The sequence below is a fragment of the Macaca mulatta genome, chromosome 3 (genome assembly GCF_049350105.2).
Source record: "Macaca mulatta isolate MMU2019108-1 chromosome 3, T2T-MMU8v2.0, whole genome shotgun sequence".
Classification (NCBI taxonomy): domain Eukaryota; kingdom Metazoa; phylum Chordata; class Mammalia; order Primates; family Cercopithecidae; genus Macaca; species Macaca mulatta.
Window position 1 is genome coordinate 44,202,841 of NC_133408.1, and position 14,359 is coordinate 44,217,199.

General features: G+C 48.8%; 1 protein-coding gene across 1 annotated transcript in view; it reads right to left on the reverse strand.

Annotated features, from left to right (window-relative positions):
- LOC106995976 (radial spoke head 10 homolog B2-like) overlaps window positions 1-14,359 on the reverse strand; it is a 36,194-nt gene that overhangs the window by 19,485 nt on the left and 2,350 nt on the right. Inside the window, exons 3-9 of the mRNA XM_077996133.1 lie at window positions 13,491-13,559; window positions 12,586-12,673; window positions 9,416-9,589; window positions 7,836-7,921; window positions 6,618-6,738; window positions 5,553-5,729; window positions 123-237 (exon numbers count right to left, since the gene is read on the reverse strand). Of these exons, the coding sequence (XP_077852259.1) occupies window positions 123-237; window positions 5,553-5,580 (143 nt within the window). The 5' untranslated portion in view covers window positions 5,581-5,729; window positions 6,618-6,738; window positions 7,836-7,921; ... (1 more) ...; window positions 12,586-12,673; window positions 13,491-13,559. The remainder of the gene's footprint in view (window positions 1-122; window positions 238-5,552; window positions 5,730-6,617; window positions 6,739-7,835; window positions 7,922-9,415; window positions 9,590-12,585; window positions 12,674-13,490; window positions 13,560-14,359) is intronic.

Consider the following 14,359-nt stretch of genomic DNA (forward strand, 5'->3'; position numbering starts at 1 on the left):
AACAGAGCAAGACTCCGTTTCCAAAAAAATAAAAATGACTGCTGAAGAAAAGAGGACATTATGACAATAGTACAATCTAGCCATGCCCCGTCCCCCAACGGGGGTCCAGAAATAGTACTTACTGGAATTCTTCGTGATAAATGTGGTACGCCAAATGCAGGAGGTAATTCAAAAATGTTCTCAGAAGTATTGTTGTAAATGGAGAATGGATTTCTTCATCTGGTATGTCATTACTGGCTAAAATAAGAAAAATGGAGAGGATGTCTGATATTTGCTAGAACCTTCCATATTATTTGCTCCTGGTATACAATTCGAAGAACTGAATATGAGAGAGTACTTATTTCAAAATGCTCTGAACATGTATAAGCATCCAACTAAAAATTTAAAACTCCGTGAAAGCCAGGCACAGTGGCTCACGCCTGTAATCCCAGCACTTTGGGAAGCTGAAGCAGGCAAATTGCCTGAGGTCAGGAGTTTGAGACCAGTCTGGGCAACATGGTCAAACCCTGTCTCGACCAAAAATACAAAAAATTAGCCAGGTGTGGTGGTGCGCACCTGTAATCCCAGCTACTAGGGAGACTGAGGCAGGAGAAATGCTGGAACCCAGGAGGCAGGACTTGCAGTGAGCCAAGATTGAGTCACTGCACTCCAGCCTGGGCAAAAGAGCAAGACTTCGTCTAAAAAAAAAAAAAAAAAAAAGTCAATCTGGTTCCTTTACAAGACGAGGTATCTTGTCCCACTGTTTTCCAGAGTAGTCTGAGACACAATCTGATGAATGATGCTAATTCTAAATGGATTTTAAGTATGTTTCAAACACTAAACTTTGACGTAAATGGGCATTTTTTTCTAATACTTTATTTTTCAAGTGGATAATTTGAAGCTTGCAGCTCTGCCTCCCAGAATTTGGCTGAAAGAAGTCAAACTTCCAAAGTTGTTAAAATTTATCACTTCAACTTCCTAATTTGAAATCAAGACCAATCCTAAGACTACTTAGGGCCTTTTCTAGACTCTTCCAAGCCAGTGCTGATTCTCCCCTTTTTTTTTTTTTTTTTTGAGAACAGTGTCTCACTCTGTTGCCCAGGCCTGAGTGCAATGGCGTGATCTCGGCTCACTGCAACCTTCGCCTCGTGAGTTCAAGCGATTCTTCTGCCTCAGCCTCCTGAGTAGCTGGGACTACAGGCATGTACCACCACACCCGGCTAATTTTTTGTATTTTTAGTAGAGATGGGGTTTCACCGTGTTAGCCAGGATGGTCTTAAACTCCTGACCTCATGATCTGCCCACTTCAGCCTCCCAAAGGGCTGATTACAGGTGTGAACCACTGCGCCCAGCCTTTTTTTTTTTTTTTTTTTGGTTGTTGAGACAGTCTCACTCTGTCACCCAGGATGGAAATCTTGGCTCACTGCAACCTCCACCTCCCAGGCTCAAGCGATTCTACTCCTGCCTCAGCCTCCCACTAAGTAGCTGGGAATACAGGCATGAACCACCACACCTGGCTAATTTTTGTGTTTTTAGTAGAGACAGAGTTTCACCACATTGGCCAGGCTGGTCTCAAACTCCTGGACTCAAGTGATCCATCTCGGCCTTCCAAAGAGCTGGGATTACAGGCGTGCGCCGCGAGGCCTGGCTGTCTCCCCATCTCTGACCTGACAAGTCAGTGCTTTTTCACTGTAGATCGGTGGTCGGGGGGAGAGAGGGAGGCAAACTTTCTGTAAAGGGCCGGAGAGTAAGTATTTTAGGCTTGGTGGACCAGACAGTCTACACCACAACCCCTCCGCGGTGGTGCTTTGGGGTAAAGCAGCCACAAACATGTGAGCAAATGGGCATGTCTGTGTTCCAGTAAAGCATGATTTAGGGGAGCCGGGGCGGACTGGATTTCACCCTGGGACCATGCATGGCTGGCCTTGCTTTTGTAGGTGACCTCGTACTGTTGCTGTTACGTCACGAGACTGTCTCTTCAAGTACCTTGTAATCACGGGGGGAACAAGACCACGTGCTGATTACTAGAACACTCTTCTCCCAACCTGGGCCTTCACCACTCCCTCCGCATTTCCTAACTGCTTTCCAGGTGACACTGTGATACTGTCCTTTAAATCAGCGGTCCCCAGCCTTTTTGGCACTAGGGACCGATTTCGTGGAAGACAATTTTTCCATGAATGGTGGGAAGGGGTGGGGGGACTGTTGGTTTCAGGATGATTCAAGCACATTCGAATTACTGCACACTTTATTTCGATTACGATGACACTGTAATACATAATGAAACAATTCTACAACTCACCATCATATAGACTCAGTGGGAGCCTGAGCTTGTTTTCCTACAACTAGGGGTGACGGGAGACAGCGACAGATCATCAGGCATTAGATTCTCCTAAGGAGCGTGAACCTCCATCCCTCGCCTGCCAGTTCACAGGAGGATTTGTGCTCCTGTGAGAATCTAACGCCCTGCTGATCTGCAGGAGGTAATGCCAGCGATGGGGAATGGCTGTAAAATCAGATGAAGGTAGGCTGGGTGCGGTGGCTCACACCTGTAATCCCAGCACTTCGGGATTACCTCAGCGGGCGGATCACAAGGTCAGGAGTTCAAGATCAGACTGGCCAACATGGTGAAACCCCATCACTATTAAAAATACAAAAATTAGCCGGGCATGGTGGCAGGCACCTGTCATCCTAGCTACTCAGGAGGCTGAGGCAGGAGAATTGCTTGAACCTGGGAGGCAGAGGTTGCAGTGAGCCGAGATTGCGCCACTGCACTCCAGCATGGGTAACAGAGTGAGACTCTGTCTCAAAAAAAAAAAAGATAGAAAGAAAAACATGGGTATATGTACATCGATAGTTTTTTCAAGAGTTTGGAGCTTTTTGTTGTGAAAATACACACTTACTCCACATACAGTCAGGCTCCTGGGTCTCACGTACTGTATAAGTTCTCTCTCTCTTCCTCCTTCTCCTATTTCTCCTCCTCCCCTCTATCTCCCCCACAATCTTTCCCCAACTTTAAGCACCTTTAGGCCACAGAATGTGTCTTATTAAACTAGGCTAGTAACCAGCAGAATACCCATCACACACAAGAGACTCCCTTTTTTTTTTTTTTTTTTGAGACGGAGTCTCACTCTGTGGCCCAGGCTGGAGTGCAGTGGTGTGATCTCACCTCACTGCAACCTCTGCCTCCCAGGTTCAAATGATTCTCCTGCCTCAGCCTCCCGAGTAGCTGGGACTACAGGCGCCCGCCACCACGCCAGGCTAATTTTTTTGTATTTTTAGTAGAGATGGGGATTCACCATGTTAGCCAGGATGGTCTCGATCTCCTGACCTCGTGATCCACCCACCTTGGCCTCCCAAAGTGCTAGGATTACAGGTGTGAGCCACAGTAGCTGGCCTTTTTTATTTTTTTGAGGCGGAGTCTCGCTCTGTCGCCCAGGCTGGAGTGCAGTGGCGCGATCTCGGTTCACTGCAAGCTCCGCCTCCCGGGTTCCCGCCATTCTCCTGCCTCAGCCTCCCGAGTAGCTGGGACTACAGGCGCCGCCACCACACCCGGCTAATTTTTTTGTATTTTTAGTGGAGACGGGGTTTCATTGTGTTAGCCAGGATGGTCTCGATCTCCTGACCTCGTGATCCGCCCGTCTCGGCCTCCCAAAGTGCTGGGATTACAGGCTTGAGCCACCGCGCCCGGCCTTTTTTTTTTTTTTTTTGAGACGGAGCCTTGGTGTCACTCAGGCTGGATTGAGTAGCACAATCTTGACTCACTGCAACCTCCGCTTCCTGGGTTCAAGCAATTCTCCTTCCTCAGCCTCCTGAGTGGCTGGGATTACGTGCGTGCACCACCACGCCCAGCTAATTTTTGTCGTTTTAGTAGAGATGGGGGTTTCATCATGTTGGCCAGGCTGGTCTCAAACTCCTGACCTCAACTGATCCGTCCACTTCAGCCTCCCAAAGGGCTGGGATTACAGGCCTGAGCCACCATGCCTGGCCAAGACTCCCTGAGATTTGTCAAACCCAGGCCAATAGTCAGTTACTGATTCAGAAGTGGGCAAATGACCCTATTTGGCTCTGTGAAGTGAAAGACCTTTTTAGAGAGCTTCTATCAAAAGTTCCTCCTTTTCTTCTAGTTAGTATGGTATGCGGATGTGAAGGCTGGAACCACAGCAGCCAACTTGCAATCACGAGGGAAGAAAAACACAAGGGTGAAAGTGACATGGTGGGAGGTATTGTGGATAGATGGAAGAGAAATCCTAACAGCTCTGAGATGCTGAATTAAACCAACCTTGAAGCCTACAGTATTCTGTATTACACATGGCAGACAACAGTAGATTGTCTGTTACTGGCAAACTAAAACCACCCTCTTACACGCACACACACACACACACACACACACCCCAAAAACTGATTAAATAACCACTAAATATACAGGAAATTAGTGACCACTGAAAATATTTTGCTGGGCACAGTGGCTCATGCCTGTAATCCCAGCACTTTGGGAGGCAAAGGCGGGAGGATCACTTGAGACCAGGAGACCAGCTTGGCAAATGTGGCAAAACCCCTGAAACTACTTTAAAAAAAAAAAAAAAGAGCCGGGCGTGGTGGCGCACACATGTAATCCCAGCTACTCTAGTGGCTGAGGCACAAGAATCACTTGAACCGGGAGGCGGAGGTTGCAGTGAGCCGAGATCGCGCCACTGCACTCCAGCCTAGGTGACAGAGTGAAACTCTGTCTCAAAAAAAAAAAAAGAAAAAGAAAAAAAGTCATGTAATCACCTTAGCAAAACAGTAAGTTATCCTATATAAAATAGATAATGCAATTTAATAGAGAATGACATGCCTTTTGTCTAAAAGAGTTCTGTAGATGGATGGTGATGGTGGCACAACAATGCGAATGTACTTCATGCCACTGGACTGTGCACTTAGAAATGATTCAGATGGTAAATCTTATGTGTACTTTACCACAATTAAAATTAAAAAGGTATCTAGAGTGCCTATATTTACCACAGACAAAATAGACCTCAGAGAAATAAAAATTACCAGGGTTGGCCAGGTGTGGTGGCTCACACCTGTAATCCCAGCACCCTGGGAGGCTGAGGTGGGCAGATCACTTGAGGCCAGGAGTTCGAGACCAGCCTGGCCAACAAGACGAAACCCGGTCTCTACTAAAAATACAAAAATTAGCCAGGCATGGTGGCCTGCACCTGTAATCCCAGCTACTCATGAGTCTGAGGAAGGAGAATCACTTGAACCCGGGAAGCGGAGGTTGTACTGAGCTGAGATCGCACCACTGTACTCCAGCCTGGGCAACAGAGCAAGACTGCGTCTCAGAAAGAAAGAAAATTAGCAGGGTTAATAGGAAATTACGTGATGATCAAAAGAGCCAGAGCACCAATGCATAATGACCCTCCACGTGTGCGCCCCGAACAACAAACTTCAAATATATGAAGCGAAATTGACAGAACTGAAAGCAGAAATAGACAAATCTGCAATTATACTGGGACATGTCAATGGCTTTACATCATTTCAATGGCTTTCCATCATTGTTTGAAATGCAATCTTCCCAGGTCTGTACTCACCGTGCCATGTTTCTTGTTGGAAACCCATTCTCCGTCATACACGGCTCCACTGGCGTGATAAAACTTGCCACGTCCATGACAATGTCCGTTTACAAACTCCCCTATGTATTCATTTCTCAAGGGATACTGGGAACTGGGGATTCTCTTTAGAAACCACATGTGTGTTCCAAAGCCATTCTGAAAAAAAGCAGACGGCCATGAGACATGCGCAAAGCAGTTTCTCTCTTTACCCGAATCCCCTCAAAATTATGATAAATGCAATGAAAACTGGAAAGGGCAAAGAACTTGGACTCTGGAGCCGCACAGACTTGGGTTCAATTTCAGCTCAGCTGCTTATTAACGAGTCTTTCGAACTAAGGCAAATGATTTAAGCCCTGTAAGTTCCTCATCCGTAAAACAGAAATAACACCTGCCTCTCAGCTTAGATACAAAGGAGTTCGAGACCAGCCTGGCCAACATGGTGAAAACCCGCCTCTACTAAAAATACAAAAAAAAAAAAAAAAAAAAAATTAGCCGGGCCTTGGTGGTGGGTGCCTGTAATCTCAGCTACTTCAGAGGCTGAGGCAGGAGAATTGCTTGAACCCAAGAGGTGGAGGCTGCAGTGAGCTGAGATCACGCTACTGCACTCCAGCCTGGGCAACAGAGCAAGACTCTGTCTCTAAAAACAAACAAACAGGCTGAGTGTGGTGGCTCATGCCTGTAATCCTAGCACCTTAGGAGGCTGAGGCATGCAGATCACTTGAGGTCAGGAGTTCGAATCCAACCTGGTCAACATGGTGAAACCCCATCCCTACTAAAAATACAAAAACAACAATTAGCCAGGTCATGGTGGCGGGTGCCTGTAATCTCAGCTACTCCAGAGGCTGAGGCAGGAGAACTGCTTGAACCTGGGAGGTAGAGGCTGCAGTGAGCCGAGATTGCATCACTGCACTCCAGCCTGGGCGACAGAGAGACAGACTGTCTCAAAAAAAAAAAAAAAAAAAACCCGAAAAGACATAATACATGTGTTGAGAATCGGTGGAGTGTCCACCTCTGGGTATAAACTGCTCCCCCGCCCGGGCGTACCTGGAGGCCCCTTTCCCACCGCCCGGTGTACTCTTCGTTGGCGGTCAGCCACCTCATCCTCCCCTCCCCGTGGCGCATGTTGTCTTCCCACTGGCCTTCGTATATATTTCCAGATTTATAACTAGGATGAAAGAAACCGAAGAAAAGCAATCAGTTACCTCCTACACAATGTTTACCTTTAAGACATTCTTTTAAACACTCCCCTTGAGCTCCTTTGAAGAAATCTACCCCTTGTACCTATACAATCTTCTCTGTATTTAAATTCAGGCTGGGCGCGGTGGCTCACGCCTGGAATCCCAGCACTTTGGGAGGCCGAGGCTGGAGGATCACCTGAGGTGAGGAGTTCGAGACCAACCTGACTAATAAGGAGAAACCCTCTCTCTACTAAAAATACAAAATTAGCCAGGCGTGGTGGCGCATGCCTGTAATCCCAGCTACTTGAGAGGCTAAGGCAGGAGAATTGCTTGAACCCAGGAGGTAGAGGTTGCGGTGAGCTGAGATTGCACCATTGCACTCCAGCCTGGGCAACAAGAGCGAAATTCCATCTCGAAAACAAAAACAAAAAACAAAAATTAGCCGGGCATGGTGGTGGGCACCTGTAATCCCAGCTACTCGGGAGGCTGAGGCAGGAGAATCGCTTGAACTCAGAAGGTGGAGGTTGCAATGAGCCAAGATCATGCCACTGCATTCGAGCCTGGGCAACAGAGTGAGACTGTCAAATAAATAGATAGGTAGGTAGGCAGATCCATAGATCGATAGATAGATAGGTAGGCATGAGGTCCTAAGGGAGCAGGAAGAGTCACTTTATTAAACCTTCTGACTATTTAATAAGGTGACAAAGTGGGTAAGAGCCAGGTTTTTAAAATCTTTTAATAATTCCCTATTGTATCATGATTAGTTAATATTTGGCCAGTTTTTGAGATGGGATCTCACTGTGTCACTCAGGCTGGAGTGCGGTGGTGCGATCATGGCAGGAGAATTGCTTAAACCCAGAAGGTGGAGGTTGCAGTGAGCCGAGATGGCACCACTGCACTCCAGCCTGGGTGACAGAGCGAGACTGCGTCTCAAAAAAAAAAAAAAAAAAAAATTCACTATGCTTAGAGAGAAAATGTTCTGCGCAACTTTTGCACCTTACTTTTAAATATCCAAAGTGAACATTATTTGGGCCCACAAACACTTCTTTGCCCATACCCCAAGCGCGGCCATAGTCATACCTACCATCTTATTCCCCAGCCCTTTTTGATGTTTTGCACCCAGTCTCCCTTGTGCCAACACATACCCTCTTGATTGTAATAAATGGAGCCCTGAAACAAATAATATCATCTTCATAACCATCAAACCTCACGACACAAACGCTTTGTCAAATGTAAGGATATCAACTTAAAAACTAGAACCTACACAGAGGTCAATGCCATATGTAAGCAAGACATATATCCTGTTATTTTTCTGTTTTGCTGTCAAGAAAATGGTAAAACTGCTACACAAGGGGAAATGAGATAATGTCACAAATCAATTTCTCCTTAATAAAGTGCCTTATTGGCCAGGCACGGTGGCTCACGTCTGTAATCCCAGCACTTTGGGAGGCCAAGGTGGGCGGATCACAAGGTCAGGAGTTCAAGATCTGCCTGGCCAACATGGTGAAATCCCGTCTCTACTAAAAATACAAAAATTAGCCGGGTGTGGTGGCACACGCCTGTAATCCAGCTACTTGGGAGACTGAGGCAGGAGAATCGCTTGAACCTGGGAGACAGAGGTTGCAGTGAGCCCAGATCGTGCCACACTGCACTCCAGCCTGGGCAATAGAGCGAGACTCCGCCTCAAAATAAAATAAAATAAAAAGTGTCATATTACGGCACAGAATGACTGCACTCATCATATTCAAGTCTATTCATTATATCCAGTAACTATTAGTCAATTAAGTACCTAAAGAAATCCTGTCTGTTGCCACTTGGAGTGAACAGTTGAGCCTTCCATGTAACGGAAGGTCACTCTCTCCTAGGCACCAGAACCATTGTTGTTTTAGCCATTTGGACATCCTACTCATTTTACTGCCTCCAAGTGTAAGTGAGCATAGTGTACCCTTTGTTTGATCTACACTGAAAAGCCTCAGAAGGCTTTTTCACAGGTTTATCTGTGTGTGTGAGAGACAGAAACAGAGAGAGAATGTTTCTATCTTCTCTCTCACCATCAGGCAAACTCATTCCTTCCTGCAGCCATTCAGATGCTGCTGTCTGGAAGTCACTGTGCCCAATCCCTCCAATATGGCTCAAGCAATCTGTGTAAGCTAACACACACACACACACACACATAACAACAACACAACTCAATAAATAGCCTATTGAAGCCTGCATATGTCCAGGCACAGTGGCGCACGCCTGTAATCCCAGCACTTTGGGAGGCCGAGGCGGGTGGATCACTTGAGGTCAGGAGTTTGAGACCATCCTGGCCAACATGGCAAAACCCTGTCTCTACTAAAAATACAAAAACTAGCTGGGCGTGGTGGTGCACACCTGTAGTCCCAGCAACTCGGGAGGCTGAGGCAGGAGAATTGCTTGAACCCAGGAGGCGGAGGTTGCAGTGAACTGAGATCGCGCCACTGCACCCCAGCCTCGGTGACAGACTCTCTCTCAAAAAAAAAAAAAAAAAATTAATAAAATGCTTAATTTACACGATGTGAATTTCACCTCAATAAACAAAAAGTGAATATGCCCTGGACAGCGCCGCTAGCCCCTACCCCCTTCTGTCTCCATGTGGCCGCCCAGCCCCTCCCCTGCCCTCCACGGAGCCGCCCCGCCCACCTTCCCATGCCGCCTGCCATTGCACCAGTGGCCGATGTAGGACACGCGCTGGGTGCTGCACTTGAACATCCCGAACCCGTTCCTCATGCCGTTGACCACTTCTCCTTCGTACATGCTGCCGTCCGGCCACGTGTACACGCTGTGGTTCATCGGGACGTTCTTCACAAAGTCGCCCTGAAGCAGAGCGGCCATGGGGTGACAGAAGGAAGCGCTGGGGGCGGGGGCGGGAATCCCTAGTCCTGTGGGCGGTTCCAGGAGCTGCCTGACCTCTGACTCTGTTCTTGCCTCTCTTGTGGACACGCACTGAACATCCCCCTCGCATTCTCTTTCTTCCTTGTCTGCATTTCCCATCCTCTCTCATCCGACCCGACCACTGGGCGGAAGCTCAGGCAGGAGGAAATACCTGGGAGTTTGCAGGTCGACCCAGCTCGAAGGAGCGAGCAGGTGACGTTGGAAAGTCACTGGCTTCCAATCCTGACCCGGGGAACTTCGAATTCTTAGAACCCACCTTGGCAGGGCACAGTGGCTCACGCCTGTAATCACAGCACTTTGGGAGACCGTGGGGGGAGGACTGCTTGAGGCCAGGAATTTGAGGCCAGCCTGGGCAATGTAGGGAGACCCGTCTCTAGAAAAATATTTTATTTATTTAATTTGTTTTTGTTTTTATTTTTGAGACAGAGCTCACTCTGTTGCCCAGACTGGAGTACGATGGTGCCATCTCGGCTCACTGCAACCTCTGCCTCCTGGGTTCAAGCAATTCTCCTGCCTCAGCCTCTAAAGTAGCTGGGATTACAGGCGCCCACCACCACGCCCTGCTGATTTTTTTGTATTTTTAGTACAAATGGGGTTTTGCCATGTTGGCCAGGCTGGTCTCGAACTCCTGAGCTCAGGTGTTCCATCCGCCTCAGCCTCCCAAAGTGCTGGGATTAACAGGCGTGAGCCATCATGCCCGCCTTTTTTTTTTTTCTTTTTTTTTTTTTTTTTTTTGAGAGGGAGTCTGGCTCTGTGGCCCAGGCTGGAGTGCAGTGGCCAGATCTCAGCTCACTGCAAGCTCCGCCTCCCGGGTTTACGCCATTTTCCTGCCTCAGCCTCCCGAGTAGCTGGGACTACAGGCGCCCGCCACCCCGCCCAGCTAGTTTTTTTTTTGTATTTTTTTAGTAGAGACGGGGTTTCACCGTGTTCGCCAGGATGGTCTTGATCTCCTGACCTCGTGATCCGCCCGTCTCGGCCTCCCAAAGTGCTGGGATTACAGGCTTGAGCCACCGCGCCCGGCCTTTTTTTTTTTTTTTTTTTTTTTTTTTGAGACAGGGTCTCACTCTGTCACCTAGGTTGGAGTGCAGCGGCACAATCACAGCTCACTGCAGCCTCGACCTCCTGGGCTCAAGTGATCCTCCCACCACAGCCCCCCAAATAGCTGCACTACAGGCGTGTGTGTGCCACAAGCCTCACTAATTTTTAAATATTTTGTGGAGATGGGGTTTCTCTATGTTGCCCAGGCTGGTCTGGTCTCAAACTCCCAGCCTCAAGTGATCCTCCCACCTTGGCCTCCCAAGTAGCTGGGACTACAGGTTCGTGCCACCAAGGTGCAGTGGTGCACGCCTATAATCCCAGCACTTTGGGGGTGCTGAGGTGAGAGGATCTGTTGAGCCCAGGAGGTTGAGGCTGCAGTGAACTATGACCACTGCATTCCAGCCTGGGCGACAAAGCAAGATCCTGTGTCTAATGGAGGAAAAAAAAAAAAAAACCCCGCTCGAAGGAAGTGAATTCACTGTTCCCTCCAGGCTTAGTGATGACTGGGGAAGTCCCTCTTTCTTTTTTTCCCCAAGAGGGAGGATTGCTCTTGTTGCCCAGGCTGAGTGCGATGGTGCAGTCTCGGCTCACTGCAAACTTTGCCTCCCAGGTTTGAGCAATTCTCCCACCTCAGCCTCCCGAGTAGCTGGGATTACTGGCGCCCACCACCACGCGCAGCACATTTTTGTAGTTTTAGTAGAGACGGGGTTTCACCATATTGGCCAGGCTGGTCTCAAACTCCTGACCTCAGGTGATCTGCCTGCCTCGGCCTCCCAAAGTGCTGGGATTACAGGCATGAGCCACCGCACCCGGTCAGACAATCCCTCTTTCTGCCACAGGTCATCAAAATATTCTGTAAACAAGTCAGTCAACAGCCTGCCCCAGGGGCACCTGCTAGGGAACCCGCTCTGCCCAGGACATCTGAGTGGGCAGCAGGCAGCACCTGCACACCACGCAGCAGCGTCGGGTCCTCTTCCAGGAACCCGAACTCCCTGGAGGCAGCCAAGTCAGCAGAGAAAAGGGGCAGCACAGCCTGGCCTGACCACTAGCCAGGACCCATGAGGCCAGCCGGCCTCTGAGGATGCTTCTAGGAGACCCCGGAGTCCTGCCCAGAAGCCCCCGACTGCGCTGGAGTGGGGATCTGTGCCTGCAAAAAACGACCTCCCCACCTGCCGAGAGTTTCCCGAGACAATGAGGCACAGGGGGGTTCTTGGTAAATCGCCATTTAAAGACCAGAAATTGGCCCGGCGCGGTGGCTCACGCCTGTAATCCCTGCACTTTGGGAGGCTGAGGTGGGCAGATGACCTGAAGTCAGGGGTTTGAGACCAGCCTGGCCAACATGGCGAAACCCCATCTCTACTAAAAATACAAAAATTAGCCGGGCGTGGTGACGCGTGTCTGTAATCCCAGCTACTCTGGCAGGAGAATTGCTTGAACCCAGGAGGTGGAGGTTGCGGTGAGCCGAGATCCCGCCACTGCACTCCAGCCTGGGCGACAGAGCAAGACTCTGTCTCAAAAATAAAATAAAATAAATAGAATAAAATAAGGACCAGAAACCTTGCATGTCAGTCGCTGTCCCATGGGAAGGGAGCTGGCATGAATCCAAGGTGGGGGCCCAATCCTCAGGCTCCCCTGGAACTTGGAGATCCTCCTCGCCCCGCCAGTGAGGGCCAGTCCCTCCCTCTCTCTCCCTGCTCCTCTCACCGCCCAGCTGCAGTTGGCTTCCCGGCCCAAACTTGACTCCATCATTGCCTGGGTGTTATTTGAATAAGTGCATTATGCGCATGTGTTTTAAATGTCATCATTACCATTTATAAACACCATCTGTTAGCAACTCTGCATTTGAGAATTTTAGAATAGCATTTCAGGCGCTCACTCACTTTGTGGGTGGGAATTGAGCCTGGTACAATCCCTTGGAGAACAATTTGGTCCTTGCAGTCCGTTTAAAAATACACATTCTCCTCAACCCTGCAAGACAGGTGAAATGAACGCCACATAATGGAATACACGCAGCCAGTAAAAACAGATCTGCATCCATGGATATGGTTTCATCTCAAAATTAAAGGTACAGGCCAGGTGCGGTGGGTCACGCCTATAATCCCCAACACTGGGAGGCCGATGTGGGAGGATCGCTTAAGCCCAGGAGTTCGAGACCAGCCTGGGCAACACAGCAAGACCCTGTCTCTAAAAAAAAAAAAAAAAAGTAAAAATAAATTAGCCGGGCGCCGTGGAGCACACCTGTAGTCTCAGCTACTCAGCAGGCTGAGCTGAGAGGATCGCTTGAGCCTGGGAGTTTGAGGCTGCCGTGAGTCATGATCTCACCACTGCACTTCAGCCTGGGTGACAGAGCAAGACCCCATGTCAGATTAACTAAGTAAATGTGCCAAAGAGAGTGTGTAATAAACTGTGTGTGTGTGTGAAAAGCAAGACAGGCTACAGAAGGTCCAGGCTGCCGTGAGTCATGATTGCACCACTGTACTCCAGCCTGGGCAGAACAGCAAGACCCTGTCTCCAAAAAAAAAAAAAAAGTAGGACAAGCTGCATACATATTTGTGTGCTCTCTGTGCTGAGAAGGCGTGGAATACCTCTAGAACACACAAATGGAACCAGTAACAATTCCTTCTGGGTCCGGTGCTGTCATGAATTACTAGATCCTCTGGTTTTGTGAATTTCTCTTAACCTATATGCTGAATTACATCCACGAAAACAGTCTGTTCAATTGTGGGAAACTGATTGTTCCATCCAACAATCACAGTTTAGAACTATAACTGGTTATATGCCTCACCTCGCATTTTAATCCATCGGCCCAAATATAAGTCCCTTATCCATGCATGAGTCCTTCTGAAAACATACCCTTCAAAACAAAGCAACGACAAATGCTTAGAATGCAGCTGACATTTGAGAAGGGGTCTGGTTCTGTCACCCAGGCTGGAGTGCAGTGGTGTGATCATAGCTCACTACAGCCTCGACCTCCCAGGCTCCAGCAATCCTCCCACTTCAGCCTCCCGAGTAGCTGGGACTACAGGCATCCACCACCATGCCCAGCTAGTTTTTGTATTTTTTGTAGAGACGGGATTTCACTGTGTTGGCCAGGCTGGTCTTGCAATCCTGAGCTCAAGCAACACGCCCACCTTGGCCTCCCAAAGTGCTGGGATTATAGGCAGGAGCCACCGCGCCTGGCCGGCCGCTGATGATGGTCTCCCACAGCTGCCTTATCCCAGTTTCCCGTGTGTGAAGATGCTTGTCTGCGCACTCAGCAGCAGCTGCGTCCTACTGAGTCCTACTTTGAGCTGGCTCCACGCTGGGATCCATCCTTCTCTAAAAAGGATCTAAGAGGTCCTCATCTTCATGACCTAAGGATGACCTCAGCTACAAAAATGTGTTCTCAACTGGGTGTGGGGGCTCACACGTGCAATCCCAGCACTTTAGGAGTCTGAGGCAGGAGGATCACTTGTGCCCAGGAGTTCAAGACCAGCCCTGGCAACACAGCAAGTCCTTGTCTCTACCAAGAAAAAAAAATTTAATTAGCCAGGCGTGGTAGTGCACGCCTGTAGTCTCAGCTATTCAAGAGGCTGAGGAGGGAGGATCCTTTGACTCCAGGAGGTCAAGGCCACAATGAGCTATGACTGTGCCACTGCACTCCAGCTTGGATGA